This window comes from Mastomys coucha, unplaced genomic scaffold, assembly GCF_008632895.1.
Source record: "Mastomys coucha isolate ucsf_1 unplaced genomic scaffold, UCSF_Mcou_1 pScaffold13, whole genome shotgun sequence".
Classification (NCBI taxonomy): Eukaryota; Metazoa; Chordata; class Mammalia; order Rodentia; family Muridae; genus Mastomys; species Mastomys coucha.
Window position 1 is genome coordinate 70135870 of NW_022196895.1, and position 16939 is coordinate 70152808.

General features: G+C 43.8%; 1 protein-coding gene across 7 annotated transcripts in view; it reads left to right on the forward strand.

Annotated features, from left to right (window-relative positions):
* The window catches only part of LOC116087347 (cilia- and flagella-associated protein 53), an 89858-nt gene that overhangs the window by 22126 nt on the left and 50793 nt on the right, over positions 1 to 16939 (forward strand). For all 7 annotated transcript variants that reach the window (XM_031366027.1, XM_031366030.1, XM_031366028.1 and 4 more), the window contains 5 exons: positions 3904 to 4133; positions 4725 to 4898; positions 7990 to 8293; positions 9144 to 9362; positions 10666 to 10882. In XM_031366027.1, the coding sequence (XP_031221887.1) occupies positions 3904 to 4133; positions 4725 to 4898; positions 7990 to 8293; positions 9144 to 9362; positions 10666 to 10882 (1144 nt within the window). The remainder of the gene's footprint in view (positions 1 to 3903; positions 4134 to 4724; positions 4899 to 7989; positions 8294 to 9143; positions 9363 to 10665; positions 10883 to 16939) is intronic.

Consider the following 16939-nt stretch of genomic DNA (forward strand, 5'->3'; position numbering starts at 1 on the left):
CTTATTTTGCTTGTATTCACAGTTATAGGATATTTGATCACACTGTAAACCCCAAGATTGTGTTATTTACCAGATAAAACAAACAAACAAACAAACAAAACCTTCATCTAGTTGTGGTGTGGCTCACTTTAGCACACACTTTTAATTGCTCTGACTGGAATAAAGAATACCCTTAGTACATACCTTTAATCCCAAACAACAAAGGTAAAGTTAGTTTGTTTAAAAAAAAAAAAAAAGCACCCATGTTTAAAGTGACTTCCAGTGGAGTAGCTGACAAAAGGGAGGCAGTTTTACTGAGACAGTTGCAGAGACAGGTCGCAGGGAGAGAACAAGCTAGACACAGGTAAAGATAGATTGAGCCAGAGAATGAGGGGCCAGAAGATTAGCACAGATGGCCAAAGTTAATACGGGGGCCAGCAGAGCAATTCAGTCAGAGGCTGGGAGAGAAGTCAGATTGAATCGGTTAGCCTGGAGAGCAGTTTGAGCCAGAACAGCTAAGTTGAACCAGCCAGCCAGAGTTCAGAAGAAACAAGAAAGGGTGAGTGTAACTTTAATGTTTCCAAACCTTACTTTTAATAATGGTTCTTAAATGCTTTAACCTTCCTTGTTGCTCAGAGGTAGTGGAAAAGAAAGGATGTGGGGGAAGTGGACCTATTTAGAAAGGTTCTTTGGAGCACTCCCATCTGTGTTGTCTGGAAATCGGCAGTTCAGTTCACAGGTTAGCAGGCAGCGGGCAGCTCGACCTCCTCACAAACACCTCACGTATATACCAGCAGTCCAGTTAGGTAGAGTCAGATCAACAAAGTTGCAAACCCCACAAACATTGCACAGCTAGCTGTACCAGCAAGCCAAGCTCTGTCTCCATCACTACATCACTCTGTCAAGTCCTATGTATACCCTCTAAACATCACATCTCCATGTGCCTTGCCTCAGCAAGAGTCTTACCCCAGTAGGTGTCTTGCTTCAGCACGTGTATCCAATCAACCTGAGTTGGAAGCAGCAACAAACTGCAGTGCTTCACCAGAAGTTTTTTTGTGTGTGATTCTCTCTATGGAGTCCTGATAAATGCAGCTCAACTGTGCAGTGTGAGGCAGACTAATACATGCATGTCATTAGCAAAGAATCTTTCATCACATGTCCTTTCACGTATTTGCTTTAGCAGAACATCCTCTCTCCTGTGTCTGCTTTAACAAAATACTCTTTTGCGTATTTGCCCCAGGAAACATGATCCAACCAACTTTCCAGAGAATCCTTAAGTTTCCACTTCAAGTGAGCTTATTCAGCCATGTAAGTCTCAGAGGCTGAAAACATTCTAGGCCTAGATTAGATGGTATAGAGGTTAGAAGCTTCCAGGACCAGGCCTAGATTAGCAGGTGGAAGCAGTAAATCTTGGAGATGACAGTTACCTCTGGCAAATAGATGTTATATTAACAATTTACAATTCACCCTAACTCTTTCCCACATCCACTCCTCATTCCATACTTACCCAAGTTCTATCCTGTACTGGCTGGTTTTGTGTGTCAACTTGACACAGGTTGGAGTTATCACAGAGAAAGGAGCTTCAGTTGGGGAAGTGCCTCCATGAGGTCCAGCTGTGGGGCATTTTCTCAATTAGTGATCAAGGGGAGAGGGCTCCTTGTGGGTGGTGCCATCCCTAGGCTGGAGGTCTTGGGTTCTATAAGAGAGCAGGCTGAGCAAGCCAGGGGAAGCAAGCCAGTAAGAAACATCCCTCCATGGCCTCTGCATCAGCTCCTGCTTCCTGACCTGCTTGAGTTCCAGTCCTGACTTCCTTTGGTGATGAACAGCAGTGTGGAAGTGTAAGCTGAATAAACCTTTTCCTCTCCAACTTGCTTCTTGGTCATGATGTTTGTGCAGGAATAGAAACCCTGACTAAGACATATCCTTTTTCTTTTTTAGCCATTATAGACCAATTTGTGCTTCCCCAATATTCTTGGATGTGTAGTCTTCCCGTGAGTGTGGGTCAGCTCATCAGGGGGTATACTCTTAGAGAAAACCATTTCTTTCCCAGCAGCTAACAGTTGTTGCCTCTTTTTTTCCCTGCAGTTGGTGATGGGATTGTGTGCCCTCCTTCTGTCTCCAGGCTGGGATTTGGTCTGTCTGGGATTTGTACAGGCTGTGTGCATGCTGTTGCAACCACTCTGAGCTTATATGCACAGTTGTCCCCCTGTGCCCAGATGTTTTCTTGTCATCCACAGCCTCTTTCTGTTCTCTGAGCCTTGGAAGTGGGGGCAGGACTCAGGGTACAGTATATGTTTCCTTTTGGACTGAGCATTCTGCAGTCTTATTCTTCCCGAGATAGAACTTGCCATGTTCTACCAGGGCCACCCCTACTCCAACTGGCTGGCCCTCATAGCCGTGTCCTCATGATCCACCTACTTTGTGGTGTCTTCCTCTTTTTTTTTTTCCTCTCCCTTCATGGTCTCTGCCTTAGACTCTAAGTCCGGGAACTGAAACTCTGCCGTCTTCTCTTTTGCCCACATAAAGGCTGTAGGCACAATAACTTTGGCCAGTGTCTATGTTAATCTCTGTCTACTGCAAGTAGAAGCTTTTGATGAAGTTTGAGTGATGCATTGACCTGGTAGGAATATGCAGAAAGGGATGCAAAAAGGTGTTCAAATTTTAACTTTAATATCTACTTTTAGTCAAAGGACTTTTTTGTTTTTTAAAAAATAGATGATCTATAACTCAAGATTTGACTTATTTTCATTTATGGTAGGGCAAAATGTAAAAGTAACTTTTATTTCCCTGATGTAATTTTCATCTCAGAGGCTTACTGATGAATATAATCTCACCCTTTCTAGTTCTTTTTGAACTCTAAGTGGCTGTTTCAACTCAGCTGTTCTGGCTCAAACTCCTCTCCAAACTGACTGATTCCAAGCTGGCTCTGCTTGGCCTCAAACTCACTCTGGCAATTTGTTCTAATCTTCGGGCTCCTTCTTACTGTCAGGCTTCAACTGCCTCTGCTGACCTGCACTGAACTGCCACTCCACTGCACTGCAGTCCCTGAACCCAGCTGACTGACTCTCTCCCCGAGCTGCTCTTAAATAGCTTCGCTTTCTTGTGCTTTTCTCATGAGAGTTGGGTGAATCCTATCTCTGACTCATCTATGACTATGTCAAATCTCTCTCTGACTCATCACTTTGACTGCCCCTCCCTTAGAAGTCATTTTCAAACATCCTTCTAGAAACTCAGCTCACCTTAAAGGTCTGTACCAAAGATGTGTCTGTATTGCAGCTAGAGGGATCAAAGGTGTGGAGAATGTTTGTCTTCCAGCTGAATCCCACTGGCCTAGGTCTTTGTATATGATCTCTTACCAGAGCAGCTAGTTTGCTTGATTAATATTCCTCTACAGCAAAAATGATAGGTGTTCTTAGGTTGTACTTTAAAATGGGAATTTGGAGTTTTTCCTGGGCTAGCGATATACAGAAAGGTTACTCTCAAGGTCTTGGGCAGGACATTGAAATGAAGTTTATGCCAGGCTCAGGAGAGATCATAAGTAACATGAGTAACACGGCTGAATGACAGATACTCTACAGTATCTCTTACGTTCAGTAGATTATGTGTACTAAACACATTTTTACCAACATTATCTCCTGTTAATGCTAGGTTAATCCCAAAGACTTTCTGTACTTGAGACTGAGTTGATGAATATCAAACTCAGAGACTCAAACAAGTTAGTCCTCATATACTTAAGTTGGTTTTGGCTATAACTGCAGGGTGGATATGTATGCGCATGCATGTGTGTGTGCTTGTGTGTGTGTATGGGTGGTTGTATGTGTGTGTGTATGTATATATGTATACACACACATAACATTTTTTCTATAGATGGTCAGGCTCTTAAATTTTTACCTATTGTAAATGACAACTGTTCTTTGTTTTCAGAGAGCCAAGCCTCCCAAATCTCAGAGAGCCGAGCAACATCTGAAAAGAATCCAGCGCAGCTACCACAAGTATCACAGCACCCTGGCTTCCATCAAATCAAATGAGCAGGATCGCCTGCGATGTGACTGGGCCCAGCACAGTGACCGCAAGTGCTTTGGCAGTATTGTGCAAGCGAGAGTCAAGGATGCCATGCAAGGCTTTGTCATCAATACCGAAGAGAGACGAAATAAGTAAGGCTCACAAACCTGGTAGCCCAGGAATTGAAGCACTCACTTTGTATTCCCATTGACTACTGACAATCAACCTCAAGGCCTTTCCTGTGTTAGGCGAGTTCCTTAACAATTTGCTCTGTCCTGAGCTCACGAAACCACAATGGTTAATATTGTGCATAAAAAAAAAAAAAAAAGTCAAATAAAGATCATGGCTCACTTTTCTGTATTCTTATTTTATGAAGAACCACAGTGATTTTTTTTTAAAACACTATTTATTGGAGGGAGGGAGAATCATTGTGCATGTAGAGGTCAGAGGACAACTTTTGGAAGTGGCTTCTCCCTTTCTACTATGTGGTTCCTAGGACGAAACTTAGGCCACCAGACTATTTTTCTGTTCTTTCAGAGTGGGTTCTGGGGGATGAAATCTGTGCCCACAAGGGAAGCTCTTCACTGAGTTGTTTCCTCAGCCTCTTAGTGAGTGGCCTTTCATTTCTTAAAACATGATTAGACACTAATTCAGAAATTCAGTAGAACAAAACCCCGCTGGAATGATCATTTTGATTAATTAATTACTTAGTTGTTTGTGGCTTGTTTGTTTTCTTGTTTCAGGCTACGTGAACTTTTGGCGTCAGAAGAAAACAAGTACTTTTCTGAGATGCAATCGAAAGGAGAAACCATTGAAGAGAAAAAAGAGAAAATGAGAGAGAGAACCAAGTTATTAAGAGAGAAGAAGGAAAAAGAGAGACAGGAGTTTGTAGCTAAAAAGTTAGACCAGCAGTTCAGGTAATAATTTGGAAGAGGGTACAAGCAGCAGGCGAGCTGGGGCTTGTGGCATAGACTATTACAGAGAGAACAAGAAGACAGCTGTAGTTAGTCCAGGAAGGGAAGCAGATGCACCAATCCCTTCAGGAAGGGCAGTTATTAGGAGAAAGAGCCTCGAGACCATGACAGATCCTTCAGGTGGGAGGGAGAACAGTAGAAAATGGTACAGTGGTGGGGGGAGTACAAATGGGGCCTTAAAGGGGAGGGGTGAGAGGAAGGAGAGAGAGAAGGGTGAGAGGAAGGAGAGGGAGAGAAGAGAGAGAAGGGGGAGAGGAAGGAGAGGGCAAGAGCCCCTGTGACCCAGAGGCACCTGGGATAGATGGGAGTTGGGCACCCAGGAACCTCTTCAGAGAAAACCTCCAGAGCAACCTCATGGGCTGAGGAAACTTGAGAGACTTCCCTAACTTTTGGGAGGCTGGTGGAAGCTTTTAGTTCGACAAAGGGCACAGAAGAGCCAGGATACACTAAGAGCTGTCGGGCACACAGATTGCCCTTGAATGCTCCATGCTCAGGAGGCAGCTTCGGGGAGCACAGCTTGGTCTCCTCGGGCTGTGGAATCTGGCCTCTTTAAGGGTGACCACCATCTTAAATGGACAGTCCTGCATTCTAACTGGTATATTAAAAATGATTTAGGAATGCTAGCTTACAGCCACCTATAGCCCTGGAAGGTGTTCTCAGGAACCATACATTAAATCTTGGTAATCCTACCATTGGTCACTTAAAATACAGGGGCTCGGTTTGTCTTAAAACCCTGCTGTAGCACCGTGTGCTTGCCTCGTAAGCACTCGCAAGCACGGAAGTACTGAGTGCCAAATAAGACAGCACTTATCAACTTCAGCACTGCTGTTGGAGACAAGTTCTTTGAAACCCTGTCCCAGGAAGCGTTTAGTAAAATTGGTCTGTCCCCCTGCCGCTGCCATTTCCCCATCTGCCAAGTCCGAGGTAGGTCCCTGATTGTTATTGTCTGGTTGTCGTGGGTCCCAGGATCTTTTCTGATCACCTGGACTTCTGATCCACTTCCTGATACAGACTACGAAGACCCATCATTTTCAAATCCTTGGACTCTTACACGGAGATGGACATTAAGAACTGCTGTCATGGGGTTAAAAGCTGTGTACTGCTCTTACAGAAGCCCTAAGTTCTGTTTGCTGTACACAGATCCAGCAGCTCACAACCATCTGTAAGACCAGCTCCAGAGGGTCTGATATCCTCTTCTAGATTCCATTGGTACCTGTGCTCATGCATGCACACCCACATGTAGATAGAAACACACACACACACACACACACACACACACACACACACACGCACACAATTAAAGAAAATAATGAAAACAAACCTTTAAACTTGTTATTATATTCTCTGGTTGGTTTCCTCATTTTGTTTTTTTTGTTGTTGTTGTTGTTTTATCCAACTCCTTTCATTGTAGTGATTGTCACTTGGAATGAATATCAGTTCATATGTCTTTTAATTCTAAGATTTCAATCCTCAGGAGAGATTTGAAAAGTTCAGTATTTCCTGGAAGTATTTAAAACATAGTCATTAGCCTTTTTAATTCATTTAGTAAATAAGTTTGTTATTTTATTATCTTGGAATTTTATATTTTTGAGCATTTTGCCTGCGTGGATATAGGGGCACCACACGTGTGCTGAGTGCCCAGAAAGGCCTTGGAGCTGGAGTCACAGTCATCTTATGATCTGCTGTGTGGGTGCTGGGATCAAACTAGGATCCTCCGTGGGAGCAGCTTTTAACTGATGAGCCAACTCTCCAGCCCAAATGGATAATTTTCCAGATAAGGTCTAACGTTGTAATCTAGGCTAGCCTGAAACTCATTGTGTAGGCCAGGCTGGCCCTGAATTCAAGATATTCTTACTTCAGCCTCCCAAGTACTGGGACTGCCACCATTCTTGGCTTCAATAAATGTTGAGGTTTATGTCAAACTCTGTGACAGAATAGTAGCTCCCTTGACTCAAGAGAAATGAAATTAGGTTCCCAAGCCACTGAGTCTGAGTGGGCCAAGGGTGTGTCTTCTGGAGCGGCTTTTAGGGACGTATGGCCATGTAAGTGCTCACGTAAGTGGCAGAACACAGAGGGAATACAAGAGTTCATTCTCACAACATCTACAGTTGAAGGAGGTCAGAAGTTCAAAGGCCAGAAGACATGAGAAACCAGTGAAGTCAGAGAATCATGAAATGGTTGCCACTGACAATGGGTTTATAGAGCTTAGTACACACTGCCCTGGTCTCTCCTAGCAGGGCCCAGTAAGAAGGAAAGGTGCTGCCCAGCAGTGGGCACAGGTTGGGGCACAGCTGGTAAGAGTGGATTCAGACCTAGGCTAACCCAGAGAGAACAGGTTTCTGGGTAGGTGTTTTAAAGATGAGGCAGCTGGCGGGGATGAGTTAATTCTGCTTTGTTTGCTTGCTTGTTTCTTTTTTCTTTTCCTTTTATTTATTTATTTATTTATTTATTTATTTATTTATTTATTTATTTTGGTTTTTCGAGACAGGGTTTCTCTGTATAGCCCTGGCTGTCCTGGAACTCACTCTGTAGACCAGGCTGGCCTCGAACTCAGAAATCCACCTGTCTCTGCATCCTAAGTGCTGATTTTAAAGGCATGCGCCACCACTGCCTGGCTGTTTGTTTCTTTCATTTTCCTTTTGAGACAGGTTCTCATTATGCAGCACCTGGCTGTCCCAGAACTTACTATGTAGACTAGGCTGGCCTCAGATTCAAAGAACTCTGCCTGCCTCTACCTGCCCAGTGTTGGAACTAAAGGCATGCACCACCACACCTAGCTAGATAAGTTAAATTTTTGATCTGAAGTCTTACAGGAATCAGGCAGAGTGAGAATTCAAAGTTTGTTTTGCCTGAGGGCAGTGTTTGCATCTTGTGACATTCTCATGGGCCGGCCTCCCTCCCTGCTCTTTTCTCTCACGTTTTCTGTCTGGATGGCCCGCATCCGGGTTATTTTGGTACTGTGAAGACATGTGCCTAAACACAGCAATGCCTCATAAAATGCCTGGGGTTTACTCTTTTAAAATTTCCCTTTCAGGGAACACTGTGAGGAGCTCCGCACTAAATTGGCCAGGATCCATGAGAAGAAGGTGGTTGAAGAGCGGAATGCGCAGGTAGAATTCAACAAGGAGCTGCAGAGGCAAAAGCTGGTAGAAGAGCAGCTGTTTGCAAGGCTTTGGGAAGGAGACAGATTAGCGAAGGAGAGCCGAGAAGCCCAAGACGAGAAGAGACGGAGAGAGCTGGTCCAAAACACTCGCCTGGGGCTGGATGCTCAGGTGACCAGCTTGCAGGCGCAAAGGAATGCTGCTCGAAGGATGAGGGAAGAGGAGGCCCGCTTCCTGGTGAGCCCTTTCGAAGCCCTGAGGCGACATACTCCACGGGTGTAGCAGTTTTCCAGCTTGTTAATATAGTTTGTTTGGAGTATAGGGCTGGTCGATTAAGCACATTTCCACACTTGAAGTCTCACTGCTGCTTAATAACAAACAGATGTACAGACGGGCGTAGGAGCATACAGCCCAGAAGAAAAGGGGCAATCATGTTGAGCATGATGGTGAATGTTTAGCACTGGAATCTGAGATCATGTATTTCCTTTTACACTTTTTGAGGGGTTGTTTTGGGCTGCACACCTACTTAATACTTACTTTGCAGCTACACATAGAGCAATCTCTACAAAGCCTTATTGCTGACTCAGCTGTATTAAAAAGCATGTTCTACTTCTATAGCCCCTCTAAATCGAGTTGTGTGTGTGTGTGTGTCTGCGTGTCTGTGCTTGTGTGTGCACGGGCATGCGCGCGCGTGTGTGTGTGTTTGTGTGTGCAAGGGCATGTGTGTGCGTGTGTGTGTACAAATGTGTGTGCGTGTGTGCTTGTGTGTGCACGGGCGCATGTGTGTGTGCACGTGCATGTGTGTGTGCACGTGTGTGTGCTTGTGTGTGCACGGGCGTGCGCTGTGTGTGTGCGCGTGTGTGTACAAGTGTGTGTGCGTGCGTGCTTGTGTGTACGTGTGTGTGTGCACGTGCATATGTGTGTGCATGTGTGTGTGTGTGCGTGTGCGTGTGCATGTGTGTGTGTGTGTGTGTTGTGTATGTGTATACATTTCCAGGAAATCCCTTAGGCTCATCTCTTGCTGTAAAAGCATGGTCTCACTTGCTTTGCTTAACTGTGCTGATTCGTCTTCATGACTCCTCCTCAGGAGCAGAACAAAGCACAGATCAAACGAGAGGACGAACAAGAAAAACTCCAGAAGCAGAAGAGAAGACAGGAAACTAGGAACAGTTTGAAAAAAGCTGTGCAGGAAAAGATGGAGTCTATGCAGCAGGAGTACAGGGAGGACCTGGATTTGAATATGAAACTTGTGGGAAGGGCCCTTCAAGACTTACAAGATGAGGCAGATAAGAAGCAGCAGAAGAGGGTAAGATGCTCATTTAGTGCTTGATAAATGCTGGTCGATTATCTGTTGAGTGTTCAGTATTACTTTCAGTGTGTGTTATTGTGTAAGGCCTTGTGCTCAGTATCTAACAATAGATAGGAAGAGGAGGCCAGGGGAAGAGAGAGAGGGAGGGAGGGAGGGAAAGAGAGAGGGAAGGAGGGAGGGAGGGAGGGAGGGAGAGGAGGCCAGAGGAAGACAGGGAGGGAGGGAGGGGGAAGGGAAGAAGGGAGAGAAGAAGGGAAGGAGGAAAGGAGGGAAGAAGAAGAGGCCAGAGGAAGAGGGAGGGAGAGAGGGAAGAGTGGAGGGACAGACAGAGGGAGGGAGTGAATGAGAGAGGGAGGGAGGGAAGGAAGAAGAGGAGGCCAGAGGGAAGAGAAAGAGGGAGGGAGAGAGGGAGGGGTGGAGGAAGGAAGGGAGGGAGGGAGAAAGGAAATGAGTTGGGAAGGAAGGGAAGATTTTTAAAGATAGCTTTAGTCCAGCAATTCATGAGCACTCTAGTTTCTCCACATTCTCTTTAGCATTTGATATTGTCACCCCTTTGCTTTATTATGGTACGTGTTGACTAATATCTCATATCACTTTAATTTGCATGTCCCTAATAGTGAACGACGTCAAACGATGTTTTATATGTTCTTATTTGCCCTCCCTAGCATCTCTTAGATGAAATGTTTCTTTTTTGATATTCAGATCCACCCATTGTAGGGTAGCAGTTTTCCCCTTGAGGGAAAAAAAAAAAAAAAAACTGCTTTAGGAAACTCTTTGAGAATGTATTGGAATCAACTTACTTGAAAATGTGTTCTCAGACATCTCAAACAGATACATAACAATGGTCTGAACCCCCTTACGTCCTTAACAAGCTTTAGCAGCCTTCAACTAAAGTCCTTTGTTGTTTTGTCTACACCTAAATCACTCTGAGTCCTTTAAAGAAAATCTGAGACACAATAGTGTATCGGTGAATGCATAAATACATAGCACCTCCAGATAAGAATTGCACCTGTTAGGAGGACTGCTTTTAAGGCTGGCCATGTGGTTGACAAGAAGGCTCAGCAGATAAAGGAGACTACCATCAAGTCTGTTGATTTGCATTCTATCCCCAGGTAGAAAGAAAGAGCCTATTCTTGAAAGTGGTCCTTTGATACACACACATACACCATGGCACAAGTGTGACCACCCACACACATCACACACATACCGAATAAATGAATTACCATGCAATTAAAAACTAAACTTTTTATTACCCAACTGATGTTTTCTAATAACATGAATTAAATTCTATGCTATGTAGGAGGACATGGGAAGAGAACAGAAGATATACAATGACTATCTAGTGCAGCGACGAAAGGAAGATGAAGCCCGGGAGAAAGAACTGGACAGACTACTAGAGGACATAAAGGCAAAGAAGTTGGTTGAGAAGGACCGGGAGCTGGCACTGGAACGGGAGGCAAGGAAGCAGCTCAGAAATGAAGTCATGTGTACAAGAAAACTCCAAGTTCAAGAAAAATGTAAGGAACCAGATTATATCTTTCTTCTCTTCTCTATCTTCTTTTGCTTTTACTTTTTAAAAGCTAATTGTTCTGTTACCATTCAATTCAAAATGATGAGTTTCGCTGTGACACTTTAATATGCTCTATAGTACTATTCTGTGCTCTCATTTACCCTCCCCCCCACAGTCCTCCTGTACCCTTCCCCCCACCCTCCCACCCCCGCCCCATGCTCTTCCTTTAACAACCAAAATATTTAAGAGTGTATCTGTGAAATTCCATGAAATGCTGCAAGTCCTGAGACTCCTGCTTCTGCAAATCTTATCTAATTAGAACACAGGACATAAATGAATGAGAAACTTCATATCCTAGCAGCTCCTCCCCCTACAACTGCCCAGTTCTCGGGGAGGTGTACTCAGGGTCTAAGAACAGTGTGTATGCTTTGAGCACCCACTGTTTACCTTGATGATGATAAAAGATACAAGATGATGGGACAGAGATCCAAACCTCTTTCTCCTTCCTCCCTCTCATTTGCCCCTCTTTTCTTTTTGAAAGCGTTTCTCTCCATAGCTTTGCCTAAGTGCCCTCCCACCCTTAACAGCCTGTGATGTGCTGAGCCTCGAGAAATTCTAGTTCTCTGTCAAAGCCCACTCAAATGTCTCACTCCCTCAGGGATCTTTGTGTGCCCCCATTCACAGTGTATCCTCTCTCCAAGGCTCTCACAACATGTCGGATGACTGAGGGACCAGAAGGGTCTCCCTTCAGAGACCATTCTCAGAGTTTGGGGGAGGTCTCCCCCACTTTTCTGTCTGCATTCAAATGTCACTTCCTGTTGCATCCACGACCAGCAAGAAAGATGCGACCCGAGCTCTTCCTTTTAGCAGTTTATTCAGGAACGTTTTTTAACAGTCTTCCCCTTCCTGCTTCTCTCTCCTGCTTCTCCTCTTGCCTCTAGGGAGCCGTTACTTAAGCCCCGCCTTCCTGCCATCTAAGCCCCGCCTTCCGGCCCACCCTCGGCCGTTAAGTACTCCCAAGCTTAGCCAATCCCAATGGGCCACGTGGCAAAAGCGGATAGGTCACCAAATGCGGAAGCAACCAATGGCAGCAAGCTTAGCCAAATGAGGGCTTGGGTTTTTTTTTTGTTTTGTTTTGTTTTGTTTTGTTTTGTTGTTTTTCGAGACAGGATTTCTCTGTACAGCCCTGGCTGTCCTGGAGCTCACTCTGTAGACCAGGCTGGCCTCGAACTCAGAAATCCACCTACCTCTGCCTCCCAAGTGCTGGGATTAAAGGCGTGTGCCACCACGCCTGGCTTCAAATGAGGGCTTGTTTATGAGACCGCTCGCTCTCAGGATGGTGGAAGCCAACGCCGTCTAGGGGCGCAGCTGAAGTGGCTCTCCATAAGTTCCCAGGAGTTTCATAAAAATGTTCAGTTACTCTTATGAGAGTGGGTTTTAGTTTAAGACATCTGCAAGTACAGGAGAACTGAGCTACCCCTTACCCTCCCATAACGTGGATCTCCCTGGACCAGGCTGCTCCATAATACTAAGTGATGTATGCTGTTAACTCTCTGTTAGAACCCCGACCAGACACTGCTCAGACACGCCTATCTGGAGTGTCTTCCTCCCTCTAGCTGCTTCTGCATACTGGCCCTAGGCTGACACACTCCAGACTGTATGGCAGATCCATGTAAACTAGGGGTCTCTCCTCTCCACTCATTCTGTATCCTCAAGCTCATGTATTCCTTCCCCCAAGGGCAAGACTTTCTCTCCTCCCCCAGCACGTGGGGATCAGAGAGAGTCTGACTCTAAGTGTGCACTATGGATTACGGAAGCCTACAAGGGACCTCTACTACACTGCATGGCTCTGAACTCTCCTCAGAGTTCCTGCCCTGAGGTTCTCTTCCTGTCCTTATGAAAATTAATACTTCATCTCATAAATCTCTTACCCAAAAGGACAATCCACCTTAGTGCCCCACTTGCTCTCAGAATGCAAAGCCTTTCAGTTAGATGCTCAGAGGGTCTCAAGAAGACCATCAGTCTTAGCGCCTCAGTATGTCAAGATTAAAACTTTAAAAAAAATTTTGAGTACATGGTGTGCCTTGTCAGACACCATGTGGTTGCTGGGAATTGTATTCAAGACCTCTGGAAGAGCAGTTAGTGCTCTTAACCACTGAACCATCTCTCTAGCCCCAAGATTTTAACTTCTTAAAGATTCCCACTCATGACCCCTTTCTCTCAGGAAATTGTTAAATGAACCTACATATATGAGTGTATAAAATAGGTACACAGATCCGACATGAGCTGATAATATATCATAAGTAAATCTATTTTGAAATTATTCTTTTTCATACATCTATTTTTACTATTCATCAAAGATACAAGCAAAATGGACATACCTACTTGTTTTACCTAAAGAATGAAATCTCAAGTGAATATTTGATAATGAAGAACTGATAGCACTTTCAATGTTTTTAGAGTTGACTGATGTTTTTATCATCAAGATTACGTGAGAATGCCACTTCACATAGACGCATAGTTCCAAATGGCAGAATTATGTGGAAGACCATTCCAGAAAGTGTTGGAAATTCTGCCCTAATTCCAAGTGAAAAATCTATTTACTAATCTTCTTAAATGAAACAAGTTGGCAATTCAAACATCAACTATAATAATACATTAATCAATAATCAAACCTTCTAACATAGCACAGTTCAAAATCTGATACCTACTGATCAATAAGAAAACGCTCAAGCCGTTGTTTCTTGCTATGACCTGTATAGTTTAGGGATTAACTCCGCTGAGGCAGTGGAGGAGGAAGAAGTGCTAGACATGCCCCGGAGAGCAGGGGTAAGGGGAGTCCTGTACTCTCATGGAGACACACCAATAGGATCCCACAACAAACCTCAGCACATTAATTAGGTGTGTTAGCTAAGCTGAGTAGAGGGACTCTAGCGGAGCAGTCTAGGGTGTGGTTGATATTTCATGCACACACTGGTTTTAGCTAGAGGTCAGACATTTTTCAACCTCTGTGCCTGGGTCACAGGAGGGCCTGGTCATTCCCTTGAGTCCAAGGCATTGGGGTCTATGACTTGGCTTATGCTTATGTCGATGAGTCACACTCACTCGGGACTTTATCTGCTTCTTTCTTAAGTGCACCGCTGTAGCTTGACTTCCAGGTCCTGCAACAGTTCCGCATACAAAGTCTCTGGAAGTTGACTGAGAAGAAAAACAAAACACTTTGGCCTCTGACCCGAGTTATTCCGGTCATTCTGCTCAAAGTCTAGAAAAACTGGAAAGCCAGTAAGGTCTTCCTGAGTGCTGCAGCACACCTCACTCAGGGCTGTGTGTAGGAGCCAGGTCACAAAGTCTGGGTAAAGTTCCACCGGCCTTGATGAATCTCGGTTAGTGACCAGGTGTTTTTCCCCTTTGGAGGACAGTTCTCTCAGTGCCCTTAAAGCAGCAATATTAATGTCTTGGAAGGCTTGAAAAGGGTAGTATGAATGGCTGCCAGCTCCTTGTTACGGTCCTATACCCAGGAGCATATCAGTGGTTATAGTAAGCCATGGGCTAGAATACACTGCACCTGACCCTGACCCTGGCATAATTCTATAAACATGTTTTAGAATAACAGGTAATCCCTGGGTTGAGGCCAGATTTTTCCATGGGTAGCCAGCCAATCAGAAAGAGGCAGGCATTTTCTCTGAGGATACTCCAAGTTAGCTGATGCCATTAGCTGGAAAAGCTTGTTTGAGCTTTAAAGGGTTAAAGCCACAGTCTCACACCATTGGGTTGGATTCTGGGGATCAGGTCATTCAGACATAGGAAAGCAGTTAAAACCATTCCTGTCTTCACTTAAATCTCTCTTGCCAATGAGATTTTATGCTAAAGGGATGAGTATATCCCCCCCCCGCAAATATGGCGGCCTAGACCCAAGGTGCGGCTTTGCCACAGATTGGGTGGCTGCATCCTCATGGTCGTGTTCCTCAGCCCCAGCGACCAAGGCGTCAGATGGCTCAGGGCCAGCATGGCACCTGAATTGACTTGGTCTCTCTGTTTCCCCAGGGTCCAGGGCTCTGTTGGAACTGCAGCTGTGGGCTGCCCTGTAACTCTCTATGACTGTCTCTGGTTCCCTAGAGACTGGGATCCTACTTGACAGAGTCTGCCATTTTGTGAGGGAATGGCTGATGATCTATAGAATCCCATATAAGATTCCATAAACCAAAAGTAAAAATGGGAATGCATCGGAGTCCTCCAGCTGTGTATCCATCTCTTCACCTTCCTCCTATTTTCTTCAAGAAGCCAAATTTTGTGTCCTTTCTGGGAGCCAGGGGCATGTCTCTTGAACATAGTCTATAACAGATGGAACCCCAGCATTTTTATTTCCATAGTTCCTCTAAACCTCCGTCAAAATATGAACATATAACTGCCTGTCTCTCGACTCTGCTGTCCCATGATTGACATCCACCACACAGAGATGAGCTCCCCTTACCTTTATTTGCAAGCAGTTGCACTTGTCCTAAGAGCATTCTCTCTTCTGACCAAATGCCAGGTCCCCATAGCCAGGGTCCCTGTTAGTCGACCTCATTGTATCTTATCACAGCAATTTAAAATGAAAAAAACCCAGGCTCTAACCCTGAGCTAGATCCCAGTCTTGCTATGTAGCCAAGGCTAACTTTTTTTTGGTCATATTCCTTAAAATTTATAAAATATTATAATAATAAAAATGAGTGTTATAAAAGTTGTTTAATATAAAACAACAGTCAATTTATGTAGAGGCTTGTCTACAGAAATACTGAAAATACATGTTTTTCTCAATATAAGTTTTAAATAACTCCAAACATACTAAATGTATATTTCAAAATAATATATCACTACTAGTATTTTCTTTCTTTTTTTTTTTTATATATATTTTTTTAAGATTTATTTGTTATTACAGCTAAGTACACTGTAGCTGTCTTCAGACGCACCAGAAGAGGGTGTCAGATCTCATTACAGATGGTTGTGAGCCACCATGTGGTTGCTGGGATTTGAACTCAGAACCTTTGGAAGAGCAGTCTTAACTCTTAACCACTGAGCCATCTCTCCAGCCCTATTTTCTTAAATTAACATAAATATATAAAGTCTTTTTGTTTGTTTGTTTGTTTTGTATTTAGTAGAGTTTAAAATCTTGGCCCTTACTGTGGTACAAGCCCAAAGTAAGAACAATTTTTAGACATTGGATTTCATTGTAATAAGGCTGTATTTCAATGACCATCACATCACCAAAGGATTTTACCTTCAGAGTAGCTAAGCTAAGAGTTGACAGTTCTGCTGCACCAAGGTATGAATTGTAGGCATGATTTTTGGATACAGACTTCCTGCTACGGTCAAAGCTATTTGACTTAAGTGAGAGACTTTACTCTCAGCCCACAGAGAACAGGTTACATTCATTTAAGAAATGGTGTGTGTATTAAGATGGTCTATCCATAAAGTCATTCACAACTGTTTCAATGAACAATGGTTCTGCTTGGAGGGTGGCACAGACATTAGGTAAGGGTAAGAATTTGGTTCATTGGCTGTGATAATTCGGAAAAGCACTCATTTCAGAGAAAGAATAACTTATAAAGTCCTCTTCTTCAAACTTGATACAAGAGTTACAAACATCAAGCAAAGCATTCAGTCTCACTCTTTGTTGTTCTCTTACAAGCCACTTCCAAGTTAATCGTCTATGTTTCTTTTGGATATTTAAATACTTTTGAAATATGTAAGCTGTTCTGAAAACCATAGTATAGTGTAAAAACATGAAATAATACTAATAGAGAGGCTGAGATAGGAGAAGCAAGATTTCAAGACCATTATGTTGTACACAGCAAGACTCTATCATGAACAAACAAGCTGAAAGTATATGTAGGTTGTACAATATTGGCCCTATTTCTCCAATTACCAAATTAGAGAGACAATTGGATGACAATCAACAAATTTCTAATTCTTCATATTTTTGGTTTTTAATCGATTAGAATATGTTGGTAATATTCATTTTTATATTAAGATATTAAGAAAAAGTAATTGTTACTTCCTGTTGTTTTTGTTGTAAGAGGTGGAA